The sequence below is a fragment of the Crassostrea angulata genome, chromosome 3, assembly GCF_025612915.1.
Source record: "Crassostrea angulata isolate pt1a10 chromosome 3, ASM2561291v2, whole genome shotgun sequence".
Taxonomy (NCBI): domain Eukaryota; kingdom Metazoa; phylum Mollusca; class Bivalvia; order Ostreida; family Ostreidae; genus Magallana; species Magallana angulata.
The window spans coordinates 7,154,910-7,179,825 of NC_069113.1; the positions used below are offsets into that span (position 1 = coordinate 7,154,910).

Here is a 24,916-nt window from a genome sequence, read left to right on the forward strand (position 1 = left end):
CTAACGTACCCACTCATCTACTAAGTACCTTTTTATTATTCCAAACTTTTGTTTCAAGGTATATATTGGTAGTGCCAACACGAAGTATTTTAACAGTAAGTTTTAAGTTTTTCATTGGATTATGTGATTGCATAACCCTTAAGACTCCAAAATGACATTTAAAAGAATCATGTTTACCTGTCAATCTCTCATTTACAGCAGAAAACCTGGAATTGGAAAATTAAGAATTCAATTGCAATCTCTCATTATAAGAGAAACCAGGGTACTCGAGAAACCTCTCTCGCTTTGTAGTGGGGAATCTCATTATATAGTTACTTGATAATTTGTAAAGTAAATTAAGAGTAAACTTTTCTGAAGAAGTCCCATAGTAAACTTAAATAGCAATCAGCTGAAATTCAAAACTTATCTTTTGTAAAACATCAAACCTTATACACTTAACATAACGACTTCTCGACCATTTAAACAAGTTAACTTTTAAATGAAGACTTCAATGACGAAGGAAGCGTCAAGGTTTCGAGAAACATGAAAAGAATGTAATAGGACCTAAAGAGTATAACAATTTCTTATGATGAATTCTTTTATTGTCAACAAATTAGATAGTAATAGAAAGATTCGAAGTGATAAGATGAACTAATTTTTAATTACCCGGTAGTTGAAGCACATATCCAAAAAATATTTGGAGTAGTTGCAAAACACCCTAAGATCGTTGGACTCTCAGTACACCCTTATACTGCGGTTTACATGTGCTTTTAAAAAGTCAGTGATATGATTATATATTTGAAAACAATTATTTTATTGTTACTAAATTGATTATCTGTAAATTTAATAATTTATATCAATAGCTGTTGAATGTCGCATTACACTTCACATCGTCTGGTTTCCATGCGAACACGTTTACAAGAACACATAGAAGAGAATTGCTAACATCTTGCTAGCAAGATCTCCGTCAGTTTTCTGTCTGTACTTTGCAAAGCACTGTTTGTGATATAAACGTTACAATTTATCCCTAGTCACCGTACATAAAAACTGTGACAAGTAGGAGGAATCTATTACAGCGTCGACAATGTAAGCATACATTAATGAGTGACACAACCTATATTCTATGTCGTCACTTTAGCATCAACTGTGGCTGTCTCTTTTAACATGATGCGATGATATAAAATTTATAGTCTCCTGAAATGTGGATGTTAAAGGAGAATTGCACGTGCTCACTGCTGATGAAATCGAGGTTATATACTCCCGTGAAGGCTATAATACATAGACTCCAGAGTGAATGTGTTTCTGGGTGTCATTAGAGTGCCTTAACTCGGGAATCTGAAAAAAATGAAAGGGGAAATTAGTATCGTGCGCCACACACCCCATGAACACAGAGACAACTTAAATGCAGTTTAGTAGTGCAAATAAATGTTTAAGCATACAAGTATTTGATTTAAAAAACATTCAGTAAGGAAATAGGATTGAATAGCAGGTAAAGGGAATTTTGATCCTCCCACTAAGCACATCTATATTAAATACATTTATAATAAACCCATTTCCGTCGAGATAGTAAAATAAAGCATCAACTTTAAAAAAAAATTCACCTCAATTCTATTCTTTAAAAAAAACCGTTTTATTCCAGATGAACACAAATGTGTATAACAAAAACTGAAATGACATTATTCAAAATCAAAAAGAAATAGTAAATGGAGAGGCGATTATTTTGAATACACTATGACCCAATGAATTCAAAATTTAGTACATGAAACGGCAATAACTTCTTGTAATTGGGATTACTCTAATGATTCTTTTGTACCATATTAATTTTCTTTTTATAAAACACTAATCCCTTTCATGCTACTGCTGTCAGGGAATTTGTTCGCGGTGGCCTACATTACTCTGCCAAAAAATGTTTTTAGCAAATAAATCCTTCGAAATGAAGTTTGAAGTTTAAAATTGTACTTCAACTTGAAGCATAGATTTAATATTTCTTAATATCTTTTGGCAATCAGGCGTGTCATTGGTGATTAATGATTTGTTTACAAAACACGTCTTCCAGTTTGTTCTGCATTAGGGCGACACTGGTTCGGTCTAGTCACTATCATAAAAGTACTGATTAAAGTATTTTTTCCTGTTAAATTGCTGGCATGGGTAAATCCCCCACTTTGAATAATGGTCGTCACCCTCGGTGAACTGTCGCTTCATGATCTCACACCTCATACATTTACAGTTGTCCTTCCACTTCTTCCTCCGACTCCGGCGCCCCAGTCTGTCCTTCTCCAGCCGACTCTTAATGTCTGCACTGCTCCGCGCCGTGAACGGGCTATTCTCACGGATGGTGGACATGGAGCGGTTCTGGAAATTCAGAACTTCGCCCCTGTCTATCCGCTCGGACTGAATGTCTTTCTGAATGTGAACTACACCTGTAAGGTTACTTAGATCAATATGGTATATACCCGATTTCTCCAGCTCCTGTAGACTATTTGACGGCGCTTCCGTCACAGCCTGTTCATCTTCTTTATCCTTTTTCTCCACACTCCTGGTCTGAAGCTTCTTGCTGTAGGAGATTCGCTCGAATCTGTGTTTGGAGGCTGGCTTGGCGTCATTTTGAACCGCTGTGGCAATGTTAGGCAGTGATCGGGATAACGAACTACTGAGGTCCTTCTCTTTCTCCTTTATCTGTGAAAAGAACCAATGGGTCTTTTATAGCTAAAGAAGAACCTTTGGTCGTGAAATTTGAAAAAGCAAATTAATTTATACTGAATTGGTAAGCAAAATTCACACATTTTCAATATGAATATCAAATAAAACAGGATGCTATGAAAGACTTTATATAAGCGGCATATTTGGTTAGCAGAGAAGAAATTGGTCTAGTGTCAATCTTTGTATAGGAAAATGTCAATCTTTGTTTAGGAAAATGACAGGAAACGGAAATATAGGTCTTGTATGGCATTTAATTACTGGAATCACAATATGTGAAACCAAACTTTTATATATATATATATATTTTTGTTTTCTGGCTAGTAATCACTCCCATTTAAAGTTAGTCTAACAACTGTTAGGGTTTGGTGGAGAGAAATTGGCCGGCTTCCACTATTGGGTTATACCTTTACTTTTACTCGAACACTAGGCAGTATGGTGTCTGCTATTTCTGTTCGATTTACACGAATCTGTGAAATTGTTATAAAAGGCAGCAATTGATTTTTATTGTAAGAAATGTACTTTAGACGTAGAAAGAATTATGTAGCGACAACCGATGTTATAAAAACAAAAGCATTCAAATAGAAAAACCAACAACTAACTACAATACAATAAACCAAATATCATTTCAAATGCTCAAAACCCGGAAAATCCCATCACCAAATATACAGAAATGTAAAATAAAAAGATATTATAAATATTTATAGAAAAGCAAGAAATGCATAAAAGAAAAAAAAATTGAAATGCGAGCTATTCTACTAGCTGTCTAGATTACCTGAGTTTCATTGAATTTCCATCTCATAAAATGAATTGTCACCTTAAAACACACAAAATAATTACAAAAATGGTTATTATTTGTAAGATATTGTGATTTATTTTCAGAGATAGATAGATAGATAGATAGATAGATATTAGATTCCAAGATAATCCTGACACAAGCCTGTCAAGTACTAAATTGACGACATCTTGCTTAATTCTACTGTCCGTGATGAAAATGGCAAATAACAACCAAAATATTTATCACCTCCGTGAAAGTGTTGGTTAACGATCACTTTCGGAATGCTTTATTGCCGAAAGAACCCGGGTTTGTGTTTTATGTACATAAGAATTTGATTTCTTATGGGATATCGAATGATCCCAAGCTCAGAGCGAAAGATATTGGCAGATAATTGTGAAGGTCGCGATCTTCAGAGTAGGAGTCTTGTAAGAAAAAAAGTGAATGTCCCTAGGCTTTCTTTTCGCCTGTTGTACTCGAGAATTTAATTATTTATATTGCGGCTATTTTAGAACCATCAGCTTGCGAATTGGCAGCTAAAAACAAGTTGTTTATGGAGAAACAAAAAGGATTTGGGGTGTTTAATTATTTTTGCCCTGCGTGAATTGATGAATATATTCTGGTATTTTACTTAATAATAAACTGTATATAGTAAAAGATAACTGAAAATAGCAACGATAAAATAGCATAGGAAAAAGGATTATTAGGATCTGTTTTGAAGAGTTGACGCATGTTGATGACAGGTGTATTTATGTTTTGTAATTGACAACATGATTTGGTCAAATACACAAAATTTCCACGTAAACAAGAACCTAAACTCTCTACATCTGAATGAAAAATTTCGATAGTAGAGTATGAATGATTTTTCAATCAGGTATGATGTAAAACAAACACATAAAGGAATATTTTAATACTTAGTGGCGAAGTTGTCAGATAATAATGTTAAAGAACTATATATGATAAGAGTTAAATTTGGCCCCCATAATTCGCCATTTTTTAAGTGTTTCGGGTACAATAAAATGTTAACTAATTTTTTAGAAGAACTGATATAAAACATATTTTTCATCTATTTATTTGATTTATTTGCACTCACAGGCAGTATATGACGTCAGAAGTGTCGCCATTTCTATAATTCAATCAAAATCAGCCAAAAATTGATATTTTTCTTATCTATTTACGAATGGGAAATATAGAGCGCATGCTTGAACAAGGAAAATTTTTTTGTCACTTATTAGTCTTGGCTAGATACATCTCTGATTAAAATATTTTATTTGTTCAAGAATGCGCTCTATGTTTTCGGAAGAAAAATCTGCTTGAAAACAAGCTGTTTTACGCTAAAAATGCAAAAATGGCGGGAAAAGGTTGTCTTTACAGAGTCATATTTCTAAATTGTGGGCACTTGAACCAAAATGAATATTATGTCAACACATCACATACATATCTGTACTAAGAAATCAAAGAATTACAGTAAAATGATGATGTTCATTTTAGGGGGCCATTTTAGGCCCTTATCATATATAGTCCTTTTTATACTATATACCTATATTATATTACACATTACTATACCTGTATATAACATACAAGGCTACCTGTATAATAGATCAGTTTGAGTAACTTAAATACCTGTAAAATTCATATGAAATGTAACATTGTTTTACTACACGCTGTTAATTACCTGAATTCCCACTGTCTTTTTAGCGTTGGGTATGACGTCAGACTTGGGAGCGACGTTGGGTCCAGATGTGTGGGTGGAGGTAGTGATGACGCTGGAGGCCGTGCACAGTGAGGGCAGCTTCAGGCTGTCCAAGGTCAGGGAGCGCGCGCCGATCCCCGCCACCTTGTTCTGTCTCTGGAAGCAACATAAGACATATTATTGACCATACACTGCCGTGAGGATCCTATGGTACGCTGTGTTTAGATATCACTGTCTTTGTACTTACTCTGTTACATATAGAAAATCAGTACCAATGTGTGTTCGATACTCAAATCCTAGTTAAGATTTGGATTTCTTAATAAATGTATGTATATTTATATATCTATTCAGCATTTATTGAGATATTAATTTGAGAGTTTATGTTGAGTGTTCCTCTGTAGGAGAATTGTAACAAGGGTGTTAGTTTGTTTCCTAATAAAATTACTACACATCTACAGTCTTATAAATTAACCATTTAACTATTGTGCTATAAATATAGTGTGTATTGAAAACATTCTATACACGTTTACTAAACCCTAAAGTTTAAGACCACAGAGGGTGTGCTATCTGAACAATCTAAACTGCCTGCTTGAGTTTTTCACGTACATGCTATATATGTATAGTTATGGTAGCACGGTGGACATTTTCTATTTATATTGAACAAACACTTTTCTGACAGTACACGTGTTAAGGAGCACGCGAGTGCTGTCAAACTATACAACGAATAGACATTATCTCTGTTGGCAATCCGGCAAATCAAGAGAACAAAGCAAATATTTAAAGTACCAATTCATCCTCAAAAGAAGGAGACCATTTTAGGCTTTATAAAATTCAGGTTTGTCAGCAAATGTGTACCCATTATAGATAGGGATATAAAGCCCATTGAGCTAATTTCCTATGAAAAATACATCGAAGACTAAACTTGTTTAGAAATCCTTTTGATTTCATTTGATAACGGATCTGCTTATTCATTATCTATCACTGCCATACCTTGGGAACAACTTGAGCTTTAGTTCCGAAATCGATTTTTGGTAGATTTCGATTTCGATCTTGTAAAACTTTCCACCTCTGAATGTAAGAACTTCTGTCCGTTTTTCGGGCTCTCCTGTGTATGTCCGGACTAGGTCCACGAGGGCTGTTTTCGGGAGAGTAAGTCGACATTTTCACTGACAGTATTTACTTACATACAACAATAAATAAGGATATTTTCAAAAACCACTAAATTCTTCATCCGACCATGAATCGTAAATCCAATGATTGAAAGCTGTTCCGTAGAGTCATGGTGGAGTTATTCCACGAAATCTTGTTTCTACATTGGAACAAAAAGCACAGTATCTCTTGTATATAAAATGATCATCAAAATAAATACACCTTTAAGTCTTCATACACAGATCCGTCAAGCATTAGAACAAACTTTTTTTAACGTGGGGTATTTACTCAGTTCCACTGCGATAACTCAAAGACATTCATTGTCAGTACACTCCACTATTTGTTAGATGTCTCCTCGCTTTTTTATCACGAACGAAAATCAGTTCGACAGACATTCGCCGTAATAAGCGTTGGTTGACACGGGGTCTTAATAAAATTTAAAAAAAAAAAATAAGTAAAGCCCTTGCAACACCAAATCAACCTGATCAATCGAGAGAGCCGAGGGTGGAATTATTGCCCACCGTTCGGTTTTTAACCGCGATCCGCTTTGATCCGTTGTCAGCGTAAATACGGCTTTTGATTTCTCATGTACTCCGCTAATAAAGATTACCGTAAGCGCTATTTTGTAAAGAATGAAAATATAACCTGCCATAAGCCTATTTCATCGATTTCATGTTGAAAATTTCATGAGCTTAACAGGTTGCAAGTAAGAATATAGATTGCTTTTCATATTGAGAGGATATTGAATTAGCAAAGCAGCAGTGTACACACACTTAAAAATCTCTTTCAAATTTGCAAAACCAATTAGTAGCAAGAAAATACCATAAAATTTAATTTTGCAGTGTTCTATTTTGATTCTATTGATTATTTTTATTGGGTGTAATAAAATTTTACTTCATTTGAATTGTTAAATATGCGTTTTAAATGTCCATAGGGTTTTAAACTTGATTTCTACTGATTAGAGCTTGTTTTTCAATGTTTGTTCTGTGAATTACATTAATGAATGTACAGCCTTTTAATTATTATTTAATTATTCATTATTGAATATTTTTCCCCTCGTGTGAAATGGACTACTAGTATCTGAAATCTAATACCCACAGTTTTTTAATTGAAAAGACTCGTTAAACTCATTGTACTGATTGTTTAAACAATAAATAGCTTTTAGTTCACAAAGATTTACTGTATTTCAATCCATTAAAGTCCTTTTAAGTGCAGTACTGATTAAACTGACTTTATTTGCCGGTGTAGTTCCCGAAGTCTTGGACTTCAGCTAAATTGTACCGTTAATCAAACCTCCTACCACATTATTTAGCACGAGCAGATCTATTGTTATAAGCTGATATGACCTTGATTAATTGAAAAACATTTATGCAATAAATTATTTCATAAATGTTTTGGTATCATTTCAAATAAAAATAAAGATGACATATGCTGGTATAAAAAAAAATATTAATTGAACAGAATAACAAAACTCAGTGGAAATTCAATGTTATCTCTTGCCTTAACACTGTTTTGTGTGTATTTATGTGACAAAAGTTAATGCAATGGACAAGGGGGGGGGGGAAGACTTTAATGAGAACGTCAACGTTTCTAAAGATAAATACAGTGGAACCTTGTCAAAAAGCTAACGCATCCGGTCAAACGAGGCAACGATATAGATCATTTATTTTAAGAAAAGAAAAGGCTGTTTTTTCCGTGAATTATTATTCATTTAACTATTTCCATTACTGTATTTAAGGCAAGAATGGAAAATCTAGTCATTTTGAATGACTCGTATTAGACGGTGAACACCGACAAAAAATTTTAGGTTTATATTTTATAGTTTACTGTCGAGAAATAGCGAAGGATAAGTAATTAAACTAATCAAAGTACTGAAGTATTGACGGGAGTTGATTTTATCAATTATCATTTATTTCAAAATCAAATTATCTTGCGTAGCAATCAGTTTCTAGTCTGTATTTAAATTACGCACATTAATATGAATTTTCAGACTTTTCCGACAAGAACTTCGAGAAACCCCATATGAATCATGTTGTGTAATATTTAAAGATAGACTTCAAACTATGTATTAGTAGTCGAAACAATTCTAAAAATTGTATAGATCCAAACACTATTGATATCAAACTCTAGTCTCGTTCAACCAGACGCTCAGCTGTCTCCGTTAATCTCCGACAAGCAAGAGAGCCTCTCAGTCGGAGATTTACGGAGACAGTCGAGCGTTTGGTTGAAAGTCTGGCGTAGTAATACATGATACTACAAAAATATCTACATTGTTCGTATTATATAAAATCTGACTATTCTCAAAGTGTTTAGATAAGTTTCCTTGAGAAACAATGCTTCACCATACATTACATCGAATTTTATATTATTTTCAAGAACTAAGTCTTTTCAGCGGTGATGATCTGTGCTTAGGTCCAAACACTGTTTCACTTTCGGTTTGCCTGAGTAACTGCATTGCAGAGTTGATTGAAATCAACTCCCAAAAATGATCAGGAAACATTAATACCCTCTAAATAAGTACCAAGTTCATTGTTCAAGGTCAAGGTCACATCATCGTTAACATAAATCAGAGGACATGACATACCCACACGTTAGAGGCAACCTCTAATTGTAGGTGTTTCTTATTAAATCAGCTATGGATCGGACTTGAAAGTCGATTAAAAATGGTCAAAAAGACAGATAGACGGACAGACAGATGGATATGATGATTCGTTATAATGATGCATAAGTAGTATCTGGAAGATAAAATGTCACCAAAAATCTTATGAAGAATGACAGTCTATGAATGGTTAAAAAAAAAAAACACCTGCAAAATGTAGAAAACTATTATTGAAATACCAGGTGCTCATCCTTATATAGTGAATAAAATGTATACAATTTTTGAAACAAAAGAAAAGTGTAGAAAAAAAATAAAAATCGTTTACTGGTGTTTAGGAGCGGGTCCAGACAAAATCAAACAAACAGCTCGGACATTGTGTTTGTCACATACTAAGTATCCAAACTCCAATCTTTGTTTGGATGAATGGGTATAAAAAGGACTCTATATGATATGGGCCTAAAATGGCCCCCTAAAATGAACATCATCATTTTACTGAAATTCGTTGTTTTCTTTGTACAGATATATATGTGATGAATTTTCAAAATGTTCATTTTGATTCAAGTGCCCACAATATAGAAATATGGCATCGTAAAGAAACCTTTTCCCGCTAGTTTCGTATTTTCAGCATAGAACAGCTTGTTTTCATGCAGTTTTTCTTTCAGAAAACATAGAGCGCATGCTTGAACAAACATAAACCATATTGTTTGTATTAGGCTAGATTTGTGATTGTTATCAAATTACATTCCAAATCGATGAAATAACATTTTAAAAAATAGTTACGACAAAAAAATTCGTGTAGACACATATATTACTATCTTTTGGACAAGGGTATTATTATTTTGTCATAAAATCAAGATAATGCGTTTCGCAGGACACTCGCTTTAAACTGATGCACACGACCAAGCGGCTTTGAACAATTGATACATACCTGATTTGGGGTAATCAAAAAATATTGGTGCTCTGTTTTCTTTTATTGTTTATAAGGATTGCATTGCAGTTCAACCAACAAAAAGGAATATATGAATAAAATACCAATTTTCTATCGGAATCGCAATTCTGTTTTCATACAATAAGAGTACATTTCCCCACTTCCAAAGTCAATGGTTTCTGATCCGCTCCGCTCTGTATACTATAGCTAGTGTAAATATTAATGTAGAGAAGAGTGGATCAGAAATGTAAATTTCCATGCAGCGCAGTTGTGCATACTAGTATACGAGATAGTTAAATATGTCCACATGTTGGAAATCATTTTAGCAAATTAATGAAAATTTTGATGATCATGGTTGTGGACAGGATTTCACCACTGCACTAAAACATGCAAGGTGTATATGTCTACGTAGTATATTTAAATATTATATGATCATTTTTTTTCAATTTCTAAATGTCCACTACCAAGTGATAACATTAAATGTTGCTACAATTCCCAAATTATATTTGCCCGTTTCACTGAATGGCTATATTTTTATTGAGCGAGAATTGCCGAGTCGTTAAAAAGAAAACTAACGCTCTAAATAGAGATGTCAAGGCACTGAGTATTTTACTAAGCATGGGTAAATATATATATGAAAAAAATGCAAAAATTGTTTTGGTATTACATTCATTTCGTCAATTAAAATAGTGACACATGCTTACCTTTAACGAGAGCATGGACATCTTTAGCCTGTCTTTACCAAAGTGGGTCGTGTGTTGTCTGATGTGCTTGGGGAAGAACCCGCCCTTCACGTTCACTTTGTCTTCTTCTTCTTCCTCCTCCTCCTCTTCATTGTTTTCTTTTTCTCTTTTCAAATTGACCTCGTCCCGATGGCAATACTTCAATGACACTCGCCTAGTTTTCTGCATCGCGTGAACTAATTATTCAGTCAAGATCCATTTTTGAAGAGATGCGTGGGATATCCTTTCATTTTTTTAAAATTTGCAAAAGGTTATGTGGTCATCTCGACAACAGTGTCAGATAATCTCAGCACTCGGCAGTGTTGAACACTAATTCTCTAACTTGACCGATATCCAAAGGCGCCTCTTAGTTTCATTACAGAACCAATTCCTCGGAAAAAGCTTAGGTCGCTCATTTACATTATTATGTCGAGCACCAATTTCAAATTGAAACTCCGATACATTTATTTCTTAAAATTAATTAATCAAAATGTTATCTTGCTTGCGAGTTGTAACCATAACATTCTCTTGAGGACTTCAAACATTGTTTTGGAATTGTAAATTAAATCTTCTCCGATCAATCTCCAAAAATACAACCCGTTACGACATTTGTGACGGATTAACCATACAAAGTGTGTTAATCTCATCAACGGCCACGCACTCTGGGTTACTTTTTATAATGGGGACCTAAGTCAAAAAAGTACTTTGGACACGCGTGAAGCTCGAGTTTTTTTTTTGACTTGCGCAATACGTGAACTAAAAATCTGCATTTTGACCCTTAGTTTTTTTAAACATCATCAAACAAAACCGGATATTTCATTTTTGAGAGGGTAAGAAAGAATTAAACCATTTTACGGAAATAAAATTTCGTAATAACCGGCGATGATCGTTTTGACGGATCCCTCGCCTCTGATGGACTTAAACTTACAATCCCATGTGGGCCACATCTCCGCATAGTCTTGGCTTGCTTTTATATAGACTGACGCATTCTCCGTTTTGGCAATATCATGTAAGTTTTGAATTTACAAAATTTACAACATGACAGCAACAACCACAAACCTCCTTTAAAAAAACAACTATAAAGTATAACAGATAACAATTATAATTTCTCTTTATTATAAGCAGATAAAATATTTGTATACATAATCTACATTATAAATACCAGGACATACACAATTTATATTAATATAAAAGTTGCATTATAGCTGTAATGCTAGCATCCCTATTTAAAGTTTTAGACAAGTTTATGATCTCCCTATAATTCATTTGGTAATGATTCACATATTCACTACTTGGTGGAGGTACAAATGAGCAATTATTTGCAATGAATGAGCACTTTTTATTAAACCGTGTGGACATTTTTACTGTTGGAGATTTAGAGACCGTCTTGATCGAGGTCTATGATGTTTGACGATAGCCACATTCCTATTAACGTGTGGACTTTTCTCCACCTTGTCCAGACTCAGCAGAGGAGAGTTCATTAGATGCATAAGACTTTTAGCGGTCACATTGGGCGAGTACTTCCTCCCGGTCGGCGAAACCTTTTGTCCAGAACTACTTCCGCTCTCAGTTGCTGACACTTCCTGTTTCCTGGTGTTTTTCCCCGACCCAAACACTGGTGAATCGCTGACCCCTGGTTCCTTAGTGTCCTGGTCCTGACCCTGAATCTGAGACAAGAACACATCGTCATTGGTATGGGAAAGTTCCACAGAGGATGTGCTTGCCTGTGACAGTCTGCTTGTCTGTGAATGGAACCCTAGGCTACTGGACTGGGATGCTTGGAGGTCTGTTGTATCGAAGCCTTCACTGGTACCGCTGGCAAAAGATCCCATCGATATTATTCTTTCACTGGATATCCTGTTGTGAAGGCAGTATGAAGTTCTTAACATACGCTGCTCAGAGTGTATCATTGTTCGCTTTCTTTTACTTGGAGAGAATATCAGTGATGTGTCCTCTGTTATATCAAGTGCTCTCTTTTTCTTATTTATTTGTCCTTCTTCCTGAGACAGTGATGCAAAAATCATATTATTGTCCCCTTCCTGTTCACAGCTATTTACTTCACTAATTACACTTTCTTGGCTGTCTTGAGAAGCTCTAAACCTCTTTGCTAGCACTTTTGGAGACACCAAGCTCTCATCCCTTCCTCTCTTCCTTCTCTGCCAATGATTGAGAGAACTGGGTGTTCGAATTTTCCTTTGGATTTTTGGAGAAGGTGTTTTACACTTTTCCGGTGACTTTTTACTGTTGACTTCTTGAGTTTCATCACCAGTAGCTGCTGATTTTGCAGCACAATTAGATACATCTTTTTCTTCATCATTTAATTTTTTAGCTAATTGTTCTCCTTCTTCTGTGTTCTGTTGAGCAGATTTCTGACTTTTCACTGGCGTTTTACTTAAAATTAATCGCCGAGCTCTTGGGGTTGATTTTGATGGAGTTTTTCTGATTTCCTCTCCAGGTTTTCCCTCTGGACTCTTTCCAAACAAAATGGCTCTAACAGATTTTCTTGTAGGTGTCACCAAACTTTTGGATCTTGTATTCTGACTAGGAGACTCTGCAACTAACACAGCAGAAGATTTTTGAGGAGTGTTGGAGAATGATACAGTCTTTTCCTCATCTTTTACAACAGATTCCTTTTGCTGTGGAGAATGTCTGACAATTTTGGAGTGACTTTTTCGACAGCTTGGACTCTCCTGGAACAAAGCTTTGGGAAATCCTTTGGAGACAGATGGTGACCTAGATCTAGTGTTCATGCTGGGAGACTCAGCAATCACTTTCTGGGGAGTTCCTTTTCCTGGCGTCTTGGAGCCTCTTTTGTGTGGAGTTGGGCTTCCCATCAACTGTGAAAGCAAAAAGGAAGAGTTTCTATCAGGGGACTTGAAGAGAGCAGACTGACATGGGGGCTTTTTCAGAATGCTGTTCAGTGTCCCTGAGTTGTCTCTGGTTCTTCCAGCTACTCTATCTCCAAGGTCAACATTGGCCTGGGTCAGGGACCTTGACCTTACTAAAGGTCCTGCTGATGATGAATAAAATGACCGGCGGACTTTGTGAAGAGCACGCTTGTTCTGGGATGGGCTTAGAAGTGATGGTCTATCTGTAAAATAAAATAATTGGATCATTTTAGTTTTCATCCTTTGCATTATAAAACTTTGTTGAAAAAATCTTAATTTGTGATCCAAAATCTATTTAAAATCAAATGCTAGAGTCAAAGCCTCATGTAATTTCATGTAATGATCATAAGAAATTTCACTGATAATTATAAATCGTTAGACTAGATGACTAAAAATTATCCTAACACTTTTTGACAATATTTTCATATCAAGTACATGTATAATACATGAAAGATGAGTTGCATATAGGTGATAAGTAATGTCTATAGGACTATTTCATTATTTGTTTACCTGACTTGAGGGGCGATTCCTCCACCACCTTGACTGACGTGTTGCTCTGGGATCGCCTCCTCTCTGCCTCCTGTCGCTTCCACATGGCCGAGTTCTTCTGTTTATGTGAGGGTGTTTCTGCTACGAGGGTTTTTCTGACTGGTGATTTAAAGGGTGGGGACATCAGGTCTGTCAAAACAATGTACATGTATATTGTGTAAATGAAACTAGAACTGTCCTAATGGGACTAATACCCCCGCTAAGCTAATTTCAAATGGGACAAATAATTGAATTGAATAATAAAGGTTTGGAACACATACAAAAAAAAATTTCTAGAATTGTAAAAAAAAAAAAAAAAAATAGTTAACAAAGAAAAATTAAAATCAAAATTGTCAGAATTTCACTGTAAATACATATCTATAACAGTAATACTTTTACAAATGTATGTATTTGATGATATATTTTTTTAATTTAATTGATTTAAAGAAAAACCAACAAAATGACAATAATCCCTCCCTTTGCAGTGAATAGAAATACCAGTAGCCAAGCAATGCTCTTCTGTTGATAAAACTTTCAATATCTTTCTAATAAGAGTCTTGACAGATGCAATTAGTTTTTTCAAATTTTCCTCACTTTCTCCTATGGCACAATGGAACTCCATATCAGAAAATTGATCCCATAGGACTATGATTTTCTTTGATGAACTTGTTAAATTTAATAAACTCCCAAAACATTACCATAATTACCATACTATGTAAAAATATGTAAAAAAAGAAAATTTAATATTACAAACAATTTTAAAATTGCCAAAACACTACAATCATATCAGTAATTTTGAATTTCATTAAAATTAATGCCCAATAGGGTCACTTCATCAATTTACTTGACAAATAAATTTAAACAACCTCTAAAAATAGTTTAACTTCTTTATTAATAATTATATTATTTATTTCCTTATAATGATAGACCTTTTGGTTTACATGAAACAGTTTTAAAATAGCCCCAAAACCATCATCCACTTTACAGATTATCAATTTCCCCTAAACACATGCTCCATCTGAACCATGGCTCAGATAATGGCTCCCTTGGGACAAATGAATTCAGCCACACTTGTCTTTGATGTTCTTATTAGCTCCTAAGAATTTATCATTGACAAACAAAAACTTTGCATTGTCAGTTGATAGAACACTTATAAAAAATAATTTCTTTTTTATTAATTAAGACATAAAGACAAAAAACTCCATCTGGATGTATTTATATAAATATATTTTAGAGTGTTTTCTATTAATGTATTAATAAAATCTGTAAGGATTACCTCCCTTACTTTTCAACATTAGTGTACAATATATAGAATAAGGAAAATGAAAACTGTCATAAAATCATTAAATCTTGTCTGATCTTAAAAAAAATTGCAGGTGCACATCTTCAGATGGTGTTCAACATATGTACAAATTTTCAAACTGTTCCATGCAGTAATAAAAAATTCTATAGGGGGGACAAAGTTGCGTCTACAGACAGACACAGACTGACGGACAGACAGACGGACAGGGTGAAACCAATATACCCCCCTAAACTTCGTTTGCGGGGGTATAATTATATGCAGTAAACACTTGCTACACATACCCTATCAAAGTTGCAAAATAAGTATAATTCCAGTTGCATTTAACTTATGCATGTAAAACAGCATCTATATTACAAATCTTACATCCACTTTTGGAGCTCTTGATCTGAGAAGATGGCCGCTTTCCTCCCTTGGGTGACTTGATGGTCTCCATCACTGCTACAGACTGTCTTCTCTCTAACTTTGTCTTGTTCTTAAACTGCTTCACCAAATCTTAAGAGAAGTGAAGCATACAATATGATAATACATGTATATTGAAATGAAATACTACATGTATATGATTTTCATTCAATGTTCTTTTTTTATGAAAATCATTAATTTGGATGTAAAGTTAATCATCTCTCAAATATGTTTTTTCCATAAATCTACATATAGTTTGCATATCAACCTCTTTTGGATTTTCTTCTCTTTCTAGAGGATGTTGGCTCCTGGAAGATAAGTTTTCTCATTGATGACAGATTTATACTAAGCCAACAAAGTGTATTGTGACTTGGAAAGTAAAGTATAGTACATTCACACTATAAGAAATTCACCAATATAACCTAAATAATAAACCAAATATTTAACAACTGTAAATCAGTTAACTAGATAATAAAGTCACATTAATTCTTATTATACAGAGTACATAATCCCTCAAGTACAGATGTTTTATAGCGATATTTAATGGTAAAAAAAAATAAGTCTAGTTATTAATATAATTAACAAAATTTACCTTTGGTTTAGCAGAGAGCACAAATATCTGTCGTTGAGACCCTATATCTGACAAACTTGGGTGATGCATAATTTTCTTAGTTCTACAACAAAAAATTTCTAGAATAACAAGTGATTGTTGGAGATCTCTCAGATTTGTAGCAAGAACTTTCATTTTGGACATCTCCATTGTACTGAATCACAACTTCCAAAAATTACTTAAAAAAATAAAACATTTGTTGATATTTCTTTTCATCAGATTAATCCTTACTGTAGCAAAGAAGTTACACTATCAAACCATAGACAGCCAGTCTCTTACATTTACAGACTGTAGATCATCTCATTCTTGTGAATATTAATTATTCCAGATTTACAATGATGCAAGGCATTGCAATGCATGTAAAGACTCACACTCTTACCTAGCTTTGTTAGTGGATAGATCATTTGATTTAGGTGCCACCTCTGAGGTTGATGGAGGTTGCGATAATGGAGTTGCCTCGCTCTTGTCTAGCTCAGCCTCCATTAGGGATTTACTGAACACTGATTGGTCAAAACTATTGTCAGGTGACATAATTGCTTCCAAGGCTGCAGGGAGAGGTTGCATCAGTTCATCATAAACATTGCCCAGAGTCTGAGGTAGTGTGTGTATGTAACTGAAACAAAACAGATACATGTATTTTAGATGATTGAAAAGAAAAATTGTATATCCTAGTCTGACATACTACGAACATCCATAAATGAATGCATATTTAGACCTTTAATAAATATTGGTTAAAATGTATGGTAATTTGAAAGTTCACAATATGCAAAATTCTAAAATTTATTATTTTCATGTAATTAAGATTCAAACCATACTTCTCAACAAGGCTACTATTCATGAAGTCAGTGAGAGACTTTGGGTCAGTTATAAAGCTCAGTGTCCTCAATAATGCAACAATCTGAAAAAAAGAAAGAAATAATAATTTTGTTAAATAAATCTCAAAGTTTCAACCATATTTCATGCCACCAATTCTTAGATCAATTTTATAACCTAAAAACATTTTCACAAAAATTTAATTTAGATTGTTCAGATTCATTTATATTTAGTTTTGAATAAGTGTTTTTATCAATTTACTGGTAACAGGGGTGGATGTTGGATATGTTTACTTCACGTGATTTGGCCAAACTAAAAGAGTAGCATAAAATTGTTGTTTCTCTTTGGTAATCAAGAGATTTACAGTCATTTTACCATAAGAATTACTGATAGAGAAGATCTATATCTACCTCATTCAGTTTATCGTCCTCCTCTGTCAGGGACTGGTCACCCTGCTGTAGCACTGACAGAATCTCAAACCTTAACACAGTCTGCAACTGTAATCTGTAAAATGAATGTCCACATTCTATAAGCATGGCAGATGTCATTGTCCAAAATTATGGTACACATACATGTACATGCAGCTTGTAGGACTTTAATAAGACAGAAATTTATGGGTAAATAAATTTAATAATACCCTGGTAAACAAATAATAAATTTGAATTAACATTTGAGCACTATAAAGCTTACTCTGTTTGATTCTGGATTTTGTTATCTTCTTTCTGGTGTTTCTCTCTCAAAGAACTGACAGGTATAACCACGCCTTTCTCCAACAGCTCAACACATCTCTCCTGGATAAATGATAGGAAAAGGTGCATGTTAAAATGTACAATGTATAGATTAATATCATTGTATATACAAGAACATTTCATTAAGATAATATCATATACTGGTACATTGTATTTGTGGCTTTTATTGAAACAAAGTACATTTGTACCTTTAATTAATTAATTTCAAACATTCTTTGTTTTAAAGCATACAAAATTTCATGTTTCCTTAGATTAATTTACCGTGTAAATGCAATTTTAAATATGTGAACATTGATAAGTCCCCCAAATTGTTTTATTAACATGATTAATAATGCATAAAAGCTTGGGTATCAGTTTTATATGTTATCTTCTACCTGAGGGTTTTCCACCTTCTGATCCTTGAGAAAATGTAATGGAACAAGCACCAGGCTCTGGGCCGAGAGATAGAAATTCTCACACCCATTTGTCACCATTTCACTGTAGGTTTTAATCAGGTATTGCACAAGTTCCTCTTCAGATGCAAACTCTAGAAATACAAAAATAAATCAAATGAAATTAAACCCTAAAGTCTTAAATGTTTTTTTTTTGGTTGATATGTACAGGTTCCAAATTAATCAAAACTCATATGCCATAATCAATTCATAGAAACAATTGTACCCGTAATGCACACATCTCTCTTTTTCATATCTTTAATGAATTCATATTAAAGTGTTTTTACCAGTTTGCACATTTTTCATCTCTAGTTTCTTAGTCTGTTTTTCGGTGTTTTGAGGTTTGCTTTGTGAAGAGCTGTCTTCCATAAACACAGAGGATTGTCTGCTCTTGTTTACCATCAACACACCGCGCGATGGAAGTGTCTCGGTGGTTGGAGGTTCAGGTTTGGGGCCATTCATCATCATATTTTCACATTCTTAAAAAAATATCCAGAAAATCTTATACATTTTGTCAATGACATCAAACCAAAGAGGATTGTTTTTCACACATTCCAACAAAGTAAATTTTTATGCATATAAAGGAATGCAAAAGACTTCCATAAATGCATTCCTTTAAAAAATAAACAACAATAAATTACTACATTCAGAACCTGCATAGAAATAAGTCCATGTTATGAAAAATATCCATTTGCAAAAGGACTATGTGTGGTATGGTCAAATATCTGCCCCCAATTTTAACTAATTTTTAAATAGTATCGTACAAAAATCAAATCTTCAAAAATCATTGTACAGTGGACGCCTATCACTTTAATCTTGATTTAAGTCATCATTGCTCATTCACTGTGTAACTATGATGTCACCCAAATGACCTAATTCCCACAAATTTGCAAACAAATGAAAATACATTTTTGCTTTATATTTTGCATTCAGAAACATAGAGTGCAGGTCTGCTCAAGTACGATTTTAACATATGTTTTTCTTCAGATTATTATACACATTATACTAAAAAATGGTACTTGAGAAAGACTGCGCTCGATAATTCCCAGTCGAAAAACCATCGGAAAACACCCATATTTTGCTACAAAACATCAATTTATCAAATAAGGCAATCTTCATGACGTCATTTCTACATTATGACGTCACTGTGGTATTAACCTTTTACACCCTTATTTTTACTATGATTTTAACTATCTTCCACCTTATTTTTAAAGCTCATTATAAAACTTTAATTTGGGGGCAAAAAATGCATAATACCGCACACAGTCCTTTGAAATCTCTTTTATACAACATCACACAGCATGCTATTGTGCAACTCAAAACACACCATAGCAAAGCATGATCACATGCTAACAATTCTTAACAACATGCTAAAATTACTTAAACAGGCTGTTTGAATTTTTACACGCTGTCATCACTTCATTGTACATACCTGTATGTATAAGCATGGCATTGTGACAGCGCATGTGCAAGTTGTGTGAAATTCTGTTACAGCAACTGCTGTGTTTATTTTCATAAACTGACTGCATGTTGTGCAAGAGCAACAGTCAGATGTGTGAAGTTATATTAGTGCAACAACATGTTTTTTGTAGTGCGCCAGTGCAACATCACTTAGTGAGAAGTTATATTGAAGTGTCTGTGCAAAGTGTGAAGTGTCAGTGCAAAGGTGTGTTGTGCCATTTTATGTGATGGGGCAATGGAACATTACTAGTATGTGAAGTTGTTCAATATGACAGCATATTGTGTGAAATGATATTTGCATGACAGCATGGTGATATTTATCCACAAACTGCAAAAGACACTATCCTAACACCAGAGAAAAATGTTTTATTGCAAATATTTTTCAAAACATTGATATCGACAAAAAATTAATCAGTGAATTGCTACCTTTTGCTGGAGACTGGACCGTTTCTCTTGGGCGGATTGGTTTATTTTCCTGTCTGTATACCCTCTGTAGTTCCCTCAAGCTTTGAACCTCATCTTCATTTAAAAATTCTAGCTGTGATATCCTTGAATTACAATAAAATAAATGACTGCAGTTCTTACAAACACAGCAGACTCTCATTATTATGTACACCTTTAATCCCTAACAAATCACCTGGACAGGTGAAGTACAGTAAAACCTGCTTATAACGAAGTGCCAGGGATATGTGATTTTACTTCGTTATAAGCAAAATTTGTTATATCCATCAAGTTTACAACATGTAATAAAGTCACTGGGAATGAAAATCACATGCTGTAAGCGTCAATTCATCATAAGCATGTTTGCTATAACCATGTTTTACTGTATTTGGATAAAATAAATGCATCTCCAATGCAAGAATATATTAGAATTACATTTCAGTCAGGTGATTTTGATAAACAGATATGTGTACCTATCATTCAGTTTCTCAATAAGTGAAACAAGGCCTTGTCTACATCCAGGTAGATGGGTCTTTCCAAGGACATTAGGGTCAAAGCAAGGATTGTCTGAAAAACACAGAGAAATATTTAAAGGATTTCCTCTAAGCAAAATCTACCATTCTAGACATTAGGGTCAAAGCAAAGATTGTCTGAAAAACACAGAGAAATATTTAAGGATTTCCTCTAAGCAAAATCTACCATTCTGGATTATTTGGGCCAAAAATTTTGCAATACTCCTTCGCGTATGCAATTCATGATTAAAAAATAAACACGCTATTTTTAATGCATAAATTTACATGTATCACCGAAATATTTCAATTTAAGTCAACACTTCTAATGGATGCATTATGTACAGGACAAATATTTACTTTTGTGGTGAGTTGAAGTACCACTGGACTGACTCTTATGCTGAATGGCCCTGGCTATCAGTTGATCCCATGGTTTATTCTCCACTGTTGGAGTCCTCTTTTTAGGGGAGGACTCCTTACTTGCTTCCCCAATTCTTTTCTCCAGTACCAGAGTCTCACCAAGACACAGCCCACTGAGTGTAGCTGATTCTGAGGTTAAAGGTCGTAGAATGTAAAGCACAGGACTGCTCTCTGTCACCAAGATCTGAAATGGTAATATTTCAATGAGTTATATATAAAAACACTTGCTGCATATCTACACAATAAAACCTTTTTTGAATCAATTCACATATATACATGTACTTCAAGTTAAACTATATATTTTATAATAAAATGCAACTTGATTTGTTTAATTTTCTTTCTAGTTAACTGAAGATGATGGTTATTACCTGGTTTTGACCATAGTTTTACCAGTATGCTTTTTGTAAAGAAAGAACTTTTATTTTAATTTTGTGAAATATTTCATGTATCAAATGCATGTAAACCTTAAAATTTAAATTATACCAGAGCTAGTGAAGATTTAATAAGCTTCTCAATTAAGCTCAGAAACGGCACTGAATCCCCCGGGTCCCCACTGTTTGGTTCACTGGAACACATGTAGTCCTGCTCACACTTAAACTGCAGGAACCCAGTATCTTCTAGTGGTAAAACTCCATAAAGGCTACAATTACATACAGGCTTTATTGTTAGTCAGGAAAATGAATAAAAAATTTAACAGTTCAAACTCGCACCAATTTACGTCTTAGACATTCAATTTACATGTACTGTTTTTATATCCATAATATTTTAATCATATTTTCAGCACCCCACATGTAATATTTTTGTTCTTATCTTTTTTCACTAATGCATGTATGTACATTTAAAAAAAATCAGACTGAGTGTAATAATATGATCTGACAATAATTTCTTGATCATGATAATCAACATACCTCAGATTGCTGCTTTCATTGCTGAGAAGTGACTGTGCATGTATGGTCTGTGTTTCTTTTGTTTTGTTGTTTCTGTGTTTCTTTGGAGACCTTGGATAAAAAAAAAGGGGAAAATATACAGTATATTATGAATATACCCGGTACATAATATCTGTGTATTACTCATCTGTAACAGCAACACAAAACTAAGCATTTGATAAAAGAATTTAATTTACAAATATAGATACTCACATAAATAGTAAACCATACTCCCCCAAAATAATAATCTACCAGTATATTGTATTTAGATTATATTTCTATACTTTGCACCTCTAAATAAAATTATAAATTTGTATATCTATAACCATGGTGTTGCATGAATATTCCTTACTTACACTACTCTGTACTTTTGAAACTCATATTTTTAAATCAAGTTTAAGAGATTGACAAATCAAGATGCCAAGCTGGTTCTCCTCACAAACCAGCTATTGGTGTTAGCACACTCACCTGCTCATGTGTGTGGAAACTTTTGTAGGGGTGATATTGAAACTGCACATAATGGAGTTTTCTGAAGTCAAGATAAATAATACAATCAATACCAGTCATTGTTACACAATAATAAAGTAGTTGACATTTCAGTCACTATGTCAAACACATAAATACGAGAAAACATTGTGCGTTAATGCTTGCTGTAAGGTTGTACATGTTCTTGTAGCTTGAATGAAGCTATTAAGAAAAATAAGGCCTAAATCTCCTTTGGAATATATACTGATCAAAATCTGCATGTTTGAGACCCATGGACTTTGAGTAATGAGTGTATAAGATATGAGCATATTCTTATTTCATGCCCCTGAAGGTTTTAATTATTCTGTGATTTTAACTTTTTAATCTCAATATTTAACCAGAACTGCTAAAATTGAAAATCATACCATTTGACATAAGATGACATTTGGTACAAGATGGGCCTGCATTTGCTGCTCTTAACTTGGGCTGCTGTTGTTTCACCTGTTGCTGCTTGAGGTGGTACTCTAAGACTGAGGTATAGGAGATGAGGCCCATCAGTGAGGGTGATCCGTTGGTTCCAGGGGGGCCCGCCTCCTTCAGTGAGAGCAGTGAGGAGAAGACATTGACAACACATTGTCTGTTGGTTTGAACTAAGGTATCAACCGGAATCAGACTTCCATGCAGCTTATGGATGGCAGTCTCCACTAATTGTATGCTTTCAGGAACCACATCTAGCTGTAAATAAAATTGAAAATGATCTTGGATATATCAGACCTGAATATATAAAGAACTGTCATTTATAATGACAGAAATTTAAAGTGTTTTTATAATTCATACATTATACTGCAGGTCGTTATAACTCAACAGTGTTAAGATTTAATGATTTCTCTAGAAGTACCAATTGCAATGGTCTTAATTTCAATCTGCAAGAAATGGTGCAATGATCACAAGATTTGAAAACTGAAATGTTTTCAAAGACTAATGATAATATTCACGATAGGTTAATTTCATGGTAAAATGATAAATTGTGAACTTAGTGAAATTAAAACCATCGTCATTATTTGCCAATCTACAGTATTCATTTTACTTACACATGATATGTCAGTGTCTATCCAATACAATTTTATATTGTGTAAAAGTTTGGTTATCAAGTCAGGCGGCATGAAGGAATCTAAAAAAATCTCATCATCCAGGACAACTTTTCCTGAAAATTGTCTCAACTCATGAGGATTTTTTGGGCTATTTATGAACAGAAACACTATATTTTCAGTTTTTCGAGTTTGCTCATTTTTGTTGTTTTTTCTTCTGCTCTTCACAGGTGAAAAAATATCGGGATCCTCCCATTGATAATCCAAAGCAATTTCATTGAGCACCTTGTTCAATACTTGAGCAGGATATTGTTTTCCCGATGAATTGCCTTTTGAATCAACATGTTGACCATATTCTTCTATCGCTGTTTCTATATTCCTCTCTACTGTGTTTTCAAACTCCTCGAAATACCGATTTTTGAATTCTTTGAAAGGATTGACCTGTCTCATCAGTTTGTAATGTGACGAGTTGTATATTTTGAAACTCCATTGCAAATGGGGGATTTTGTTACTTCGTTTTGAAACCTTTTTATTCAAAACCTTTTCACTCACAGCAGTCAGAATACGAAAGGCTGACAGAGATATTCTGTTGGCTAAAACTTTCACGTCATGGTCACATTTGCCTTGGTTTACGTCAACCAGAAAGAGAATCTTAAATTTATCAAATGTTTCGGACATCCTTTTAGATAAAAGCTACCCAGATATATAAAATTCTCTTTTGCCGCCGACCAACTGGACATTCTTGTTCTTGTTGTGGTGCTTTGACAAATGTTGAAATTGCCGCCGCCATATTTTTTGACTTCCGGTTAGATATTCGTACGTGGATTATTCGACTTTCGTTTATATTTCCGTAAAACTTTTTCCAGGCATCCATTGCGACTTGTTTTTTTCAGGAGACCGAAAAATGATTCATTTTGAAATTATGTTTGCATTTTCTTTAAAGATCACATATGATCTTTTTGTTTTTTCTTAAAAAAAGTTTCTATTTATATATTTTTTTGAAAATAGAGATCACCCACAGGGGCATCGTATCCGCTCTACACTGTATGACATATATATAATAATACACAAGGGAAGAATCGAAAGTAGGACACGATTTGTAAACAATGTCAAAAACAACTTACTTCACAAAAGTTACGCAAATCCTCGCACACAATGTTGCAAATGTTGTCAAAAAACACGTTCACACTCAAATATTCCTAATAAACTCGGTAAAAAGCGTTTTAATCCCATTAAAACCGCTGTCTGCTGCAGAAACCCAATCTCTTCGCCCAAGAAAAGATAACTCTGTACTTTCTCTCTATATATGTTCAGTAATGATAGTAGAAATTTCGGCAGTAAAT

The 24,916-nt window shown here is 34.1% G+C and overlaps 2 protein-coding genes across 7 annotated transcripts; both read right to left on the reverse strand.

Annotated features, from left to right (window-relative positions):
- Positions 1 to 612: 612 nt before the first annotated feature.
- Positions 613 to 11,123, reverse strand: LOC128178159 (uncharacterized). Of its 6 annotated transcripts, none has more exons than XM_052845201.1 (5): positions 10,525 to 11,123; positions 5,127 to 5,300; positions 3,084 to 3,146; positions 2,433 to 2,655; positions 613 to 1,314 (listed from the first exon to the last, which is right to left on the reverse strand). In XM_052845201.1, exons 1-5 carry the CDS (start codon positions 10,729 to 10,731, stop codon positions 1,292 to 1,294), a joined length of 690 nt encoding a protein of 229 aa, XP_052701161.1. In that variant the 5' UTR covers positions 10,732 to 11,123; the 3' UTR covers positions 613 to 1,291. The 6 variants fall into 6 exon arrangements, with proteins under 6 accessions (XP_052701161.1, XP_052701159.1, XP_052701156.1 ...); XM_052845199.1 differs by lacking the exon at positions 613 to 1,314 and adding an exon at positions 6,135 to 6,453 and having other exon boundaries at positions 1,597 to 2,655; positions 10,525 to 10,650; XM_052845196.1 differs by lacking the exon at positions 613 to 1,314 and having other exon boundaries at positions 1,597 to 2,655; positions 10,525 to 11,116.
- A 510-nt stretch (positions 11,124 to 11,633) lies between these two features.
- LOC128177749 (treslin-like) lies at positions 11,634 to 24,373 on the reverse strand. Its single transcript, XM_052844586.1, has 19 exons — positions 23,577 to 24,373; positions 22,911 to 23,220; positions 22,489 to 22,549; positions 22,003 to 22,092; positions 21,578 to 21,734; positions 21,035 to 21,278; positions 20,639 to 20,732; positions 20,151 to 20,272; positions 18,551 to 18,742; positions 18,207 to 18,358; positions 17,774 to 17,874; positions 17,494 to 17,587; positions 17,086 to 17,168; positions 16,650 to 16,883; positions 16,253 to 16,334; positions 15,929 to 15,968; positions 15,625 to 15,753; positions 13,941 to 14,108; positions 11,634 to 13,633 (listed from the first exon to the last, which is right to left on the reverse strand). Exons 1-19 carry the CDS (start codon positions 24,249 to 24,251, stop codon positions 11,904 to 11,906), a joined length of 4,758 nt encoding a protein of 1,585 aa, XP_052700546.1. The 5' UTR covers positions 24,252 to 24,373; the 3' UTR covers positions 11,634 to 11,903.
- Positions 24,374 to 24,916: the final 543 nt, after the last annotated feature.